Source organism: Ctenocephalides felis, unplaced genomic scaffold (assembly GCF_003426905.1).
Source record: "Ctenocephalides felis isolate EL2017-DRISC unplaced genomic scaffold, ASM342690v1 CF-g0.4_SCAFFOLD_02771, whole genome shotgun sequence".
Lineage (NCBI taxonomy): Eukaryota > Metazoa > Arthropoda > Insecta > Siphonaptera > Pulicidae > Ctenocephalides > Ctenocephalides felis.
The window spans coordinates 4664-10715 of NW_020538925.1; the positions used below are offsets into that span (position 1 = coordinate 4664).

A 6052-nucleotide genomic window follows, 5' to 3' on the forward strand; every position below is an offset into this window, starting at 1 on the left:
ATTACTGTTTTTAATGTTTAAAGTTAAAACTTTAAGAAACAAAAAATTAAGTAAACAAAAAATTAAGTAAAAAACAAATTTTATTCAAAATTTTATTTAAAATATTTTATTAAGTTTTCATTTTTTCTTTTGTACATTGCAGACAATTGAAATTAAATTTATTTATTTCTAAATAAATATATTTTTTTAAAAAAATTACGATATAACATTTATACAAATTCTTAACATAGAAGCATCTATAATACATGTTGTTCTAAATAAACAATCATTAATTATGGAATAAAAATCAATTCTATCATAAAATTAAAATACAAAATGGCATATACCTACTACAAATAGCATATAGTAATATCATTAATAATAAATAAAATACTGATGTCATCTTAAATACCGTCCTCCGGCCTCATCACACAGCTGATTAAGTCTCAACCTTCCTAGTTTTCCTTCTTCGCCAATCAGTGCTCATGTTCATGTCCGTTGTGCGTATGACTGTGTTCATGTCCACCGTCCCCATGTGAATGTTGATGGCCAGTTGCGAATTGCAATCCAAACATGATCAAAAATCCAATCAAAACTGCAATATACTGCAGTAATCCGCTGAAATCGCTCCATGCGCTCATATCGTGATCGTGATGTTTGTGTTCATTTTCTGTATGAACTCGAGCTGATGCAAAAACTCTTCCTTTCATCTCTTCTTTCTTATCGCCTTGATTTGTGATATTTTCCTCATACCTCCGGTATATCTCATTATTTCCCTCTGAAGTTTCGTGAGATTGTGATGATTCTGCAGAATCTAGGTTGTCACTACTAGAATAATTTGGTGGGGGTGATGTATAATAATCATAAGCAGGCGTTTGATGATGGTTATGAGTAGCATCCCCAAAATGTGAATGTTCATGTTTTCCTTGCACGCTTGGTAGAAGAATTTCGAAGAAAACTACATATAACAGTGTACCGCAAGCCATACCTTGTAATATGGTCGTGGGCAATCCTTGCGCTGCGCTGCTGCTTACCACCAGCCCCAATCCTATGCCTAGAGGACTTACTACGGCGAAGGTGAAAATGTAAGCTATTACTAGTTTAGTTTTTAAATTCGAACTCACAAGTTCGATTCCTATGCAAAAGGCGATTACTAATTTATGTGCGCTGACTGCTCCAAATAAGTAATATACGTTAGAAGTAGAACTTGATAAGCCAACGGCCAATCCTTCAAATAGCTCGTGAACGCTTAATGCTAAAACAATAAGTAATCCTCTTACATTCTTAACCAAAGCATCCTCTTTGTCAATATGCTTAGGCGGTGCCTTTACGTCATTTTTACCAGAAATAACGCAAATCTCGCCGCAATTGTCATTGAGATTTTGATCAATGTTTGTGCATGTACTCTGTTGACAGAATGAGTTATCTTTTCCGCGTTTACGAAAGCTTAAATTGCGATTAAATATATCTTCAAGTTTCTCATCTTCACCTGCTCGATGCATAGCGGCATTTATACGTTCGCGACGGTGTATATACACGTGCACTGATTCATCAATCAAAAACATTATAAAAAAGCCAAAACACATAAGTAATTCAGCCAATTGGAATGGTAATTCCGGAATGTGCCCATTTTCAGAAAGAGCTTCAACATTTTCTTTAACCTCTGGTAGTAAATGAAGAAATGTTGTTGCCATCAAGACGCCACCTCCAAAATTTAATAGTAGTTGAACAATCCGTGGTTTCTTGAATGTAGTCGGCTCCTGTATTTTTCTTTGTTCTACATCTGGCGCGCTTCGCTCTAAACTGTCTTCATGATGCTGCTTGGAGCATCTTTTGCCTTTGCTATCATTTTGTTTAGACTTTAAGCAGCTATTAAGTTTCATAGGTATTATTCCACAGATCATAGATAAAGTAAAAAGGCTTATCATAGCGACCCCTTTAGCCAGCATCACATCACCGTCATCTTCGTGGTCATGGTCATGGTCATGATCATGGTCATGATCATCGTGCCGCAATAAGGTCTCAGTCAAATTAGTCAAATATTCTTCCATGATTTAAAATTAAGAAAATATATGAATAGAATTCACTAACGGATTGTAGTTGTAATAACGACTCGTAAATTACCTCAACGATCGTTTATATACGGGGCTTATCAGTTAACGACCGTTAATCATTTATCAAACAGCGGTCGTTATCACACATTGAAAAATAAACCTTCTTAATAGCCGTTATTACGCTTCTTGAAGCGGCCGTTGCTAACCAACACTGTTAGATGGTATCGACACAAGTGATTAAATCTGATTGTCACAGTGTTTACAGCATTTTATTATCACATGACAATTCAGACACTACACATTATAGTCGCACAACAAAATAATTATATTTATTTAAGAGGTTAGAGTGTTATTCACTGCCACTTTCTATTAATTTTGAATTTATGTATCTATTTTATAGACATTAACGGCGGCGTTGATGAATTTAATGATACTGTCATGATCTGAATTTTAGTCAAAAACTGTTAAAATGATAATAATAGTCACATATAATAGTAAGGAGCACAGTTTATTTCACCGTAGTCACATTGTGAATTGTTATCGTCGAAGCCATGAGACACAATGCGAAATGCGAACGCCGCCGATACCCAACGTGGACAACGCGCTCGAATGTTGTGATGCTTCGACATCGACTGCAGCCGTAAGCGTACTAACGGTAACGGCTTAGATCACCTTTTGCCTTATTCAGGTTTTACTAACAATGAGACCTTGACAGTTGACTCGCACCTGTGAACACTTTGATGTCTAATTATTTTTATATCGTTGTTTATTTATTATCGTGAGGAGTCCCATTTTAAATATTAATACGTTATGTACATATGTTTTTGTAATTTTGTTACTCTTGCTGTCGACACGAAACACGCAATGCTGTTTCGCATGAAAGCGATCGCGGTGAAAGTGTTTCAGCGACAGAACCGGATTTTGCATCATCGGACGGGTGCAATGGCCGCGGAGGCCCAGAAAATTTATGGGTAGCGTTTGTGCAAACTGTTTTTCGCGATTGCAAAGGTAATATATACATGCATATATATCGAAAAATTCATATGCGTTTGTTTTATTTGTAAAGAAGGCATTCGTACGATTTATTAAATATTTAATTTGTAAAATAATATTTTTTAACTTTCCGTAGGGTAAGTTATTGCAATGGGGCGAAAATCGAAATTGAAAATTTTTACATTTCTCGGCGTTTCGAAGGTTTCTGAACGTTTTGGCATACCTCAGAAAAAATGGATGTGTGTGTGTATGTGTATGTATGTATGGATACAAATTTCCAGTCACGTTTTCGGGCGCACGGATCAACCGATTTCAGTGTTTCAAAAAACATTCGATTCCTATTGATAGGAAAAAGAGCTGATTAGTTTTTGGCGAAGGCAGGTCCAGCCGTTTTGGCTGTGCAAAAAATAGAAATCGACTTTTTGAGAGAACGGAGTATCCGATTTGATTTATCTAAAAAAACATTCAATTAGTAATGATTGGGAGAAGTATTTATTAGTTTTTGGCAAAAGCAGGCCCAGCCATTTCGAAGATACGGAGCTAAATATGTAAAAAATGGCAGTTTTTGAGAAAACTAAGCGTCCGATTTAAATGATTCAAAGAACTTTCTGCTTGTCTCAACAAAATAATTGAGTTTGGAAAAAAAATTGTATATTTTAATTTTTTTTTTTAGTTTTTTTTTGTATATCGAAACTAATTCAGATTTTATTTTTATTCTGACTAAAGTTCTAATATAACTTAAACAAATAATTTTAACTTTGAAATTCAGTTTATATAATTCTTATAAATATTAGACAATGTTACAATATTAATAATAATCTATTTGAAAACATTCAGTATTCCTCGAACATTTCGTTACGGTACGGGAAATTCCAGCAATTTGCCTTAAGGCACGATGCCACACACTCCACTAGTTAAATTATAATTTGTATTATAGTAATACATGTACATGTAACAATTTATGTACATATATGTATATTTATATGTAACATACAGCATATGCTATAGATATTAATTATCAAGTCAATAAATTAATCTACAAAATTTTATAAAAAATAATTATCAATAAAAAATGAACTAGTAGTGCACGGCATCTTGCATCAAAGCAAATTGGTGGAACTTCCCGTACCGTGTTTTGGGAATTATAAGTTTGAAAATCTTGAAAATTAAGAATTTTTTTGATTTGATCGCGTTGCGTAGCTGTTTTAGTGATAAAATATCGAAGCGCGTAAACGCCGCATCGCTGTCAACGGTTAAACATAATAAATTTAGGTACCGAATCAATCGACATGTAAACACGAGTTGTACTTAATGTTAAAATTTCTATAAAATATCTGATAATTTGTTGTGCGTATGTCTAATGATGATTTTTGACCGACAAATAGCTCATTTTTTTAAACATTTTTTATCAAATTTAAAACCTGCTTTCCCAAAAATTTAATGAATACTTTAGTCTGTCAAAAAATGACATGTTATTTGAATCATCAAATCGGGTTCTCCATTTTTTAAAAAGCTGCATTACCACTTTTGGAACTCTTTTCTCCGTGACTTCGAAACGGCTTCACCTACCTTTGCCAAAACTAATCATCACGTCTCTCCGTTAACACAAATCGAATGTTTTTTAAATCGGTTGACTTGTACTCTCGAAATCGTGGACGAAAAACTGTATCCGAATATGCATACATACATACTACACACACACACATACACATCCATTTTTCTAAGGTATGCCAAAATGCTCACAAACTTTAGAAAGGTAATAATATGCAAAAATTAACATTTTTGATTTGGTTTACTATTCTAAAAATCACTATAACTTACCCCACGGGATGCTAATAAATAGTGTGATGATAAATTTGTTTGAAACTATTAATACATTTATAGTGATGTAGATAAGATTTATATATATATATATATATATATATATATATATATATATATATAAATTATGCGAATTTTTGCGACATTTAAATTGCTTATTATTTGCATGAATTCATATTGATTTACGAGAGGCTAATATTTAATATACGTATTTCTATACTATTTATTATTTGTGTTCATTTATGTATGTATCAAGTATAATGTCAAGCTTATAGATAATGCCTAAAGTTGTAATTTTTAAAAGACTCAGTGGGATAAATATTTATATAATAATAAAGTAAAGTACGCTCTCAAGATTATAAAATGCTAGTTTCATTCGAAGTAGTATATATTTTGTATTGCTTTAGAATTTCACGTCAACACAATTCGGCCCTGATCGACGTCAAACAAAGATAAAAAGACATTGCGCTTTAGACAAAACCACAGAAGTAAAACTTCTGAGCATCATCTATATACACACACACACATATATACACACACATATATATACTAGATGACCCGACAGACGTTGTCCCACGTCTGTACCACGTCTACAATTCAAGAGTTCCAATTTTTAAAATATCCTATCCTATGCTTTTTAATACTCTATTTGATGTCCTGTCTTTGTGATTCATTTATGGTCTTATTATAAGCAGTATAAGAAATTTAAAAAAAAAAGTAGTATCTGCGGCAAAAGAACAATATCACACTTGATTTTACCACACAACACAATTGGTTCAATAATTTAGTATATAATTTTCAGAATTTTGTACGATTGCTTTTTGACAATTATAATTTTTAAAGTACATTTTTTTACTAATAATTTTATAAACATTGTTGTTTATGTTCAAATCTCAGGTGACTTAATTTGTAAAATCTAGTTCATATTAACACTCTTCAATCTAATTTATTGTAAGATCAACTTGCTAAATAGTCCATATCCAATGCCAAACAAATGAATTTTTGACATATGAAACAAAATCCTAAATCATTGTTTGAATAAGGAAAAATATTTTTCTGTATTGTTAAATAACTTAGTAAAGTAAACCAAAATGTAACATGCACAAATTTAAAAAAAATAATGTATATGCAATTTTGGAATGGTTGCGTTATTTATTAAACTGAATTATATAATATCATCTGAAAAACACACACTGTTGACTGTA

General features: G+C 32.3%; 1 protein-coding gene across 1 annotated transcript; it reads right to left on the reverse strand.

The window, feature by feature from the left end:
• Positions 1-383: 383 nt before the first annotated feature.
• Positions 384-2394, reverse strand: LOC113381296 (zinc transporter ZIP3-like). The gene is made up of 2 exons (XM_026620248.1): positions 1840-2394; positions 384-1782 (listed from the first exon to the last, which is right to left on the reverse strand). The coding sequence occupies exons 1-2, from the start codon at positions 2028-2030 to the stop codon at positions 456-458; spliced, it is 1518 nt and encodes a 505-aa protein (XP_026476033.1). The 5' UTR covers positions 2031-2394; the 3' UTR covers positions 384-455.
• Between the last annotated feature and the right edge of the window lie 3658 nt (positions 2395-6052).

Excerpts from the sequence above, each read along its gene's own strand:
- LOC113381296 (XM_026620248.1), bottom strand. The coding sequence starts at position 2,030 with ATGGAAGAATATTTGACTAATTTGACTGAGACCTTATTGCGGCACGAT. Across the intron at positions 1,783-1,839 it reads AAACTTAATAGCTGCTTAAA|TTTAGAGCGAAGCGCGCCAG; the intron begins GTCTAAACAAAA and ends TCATGAAGACAG.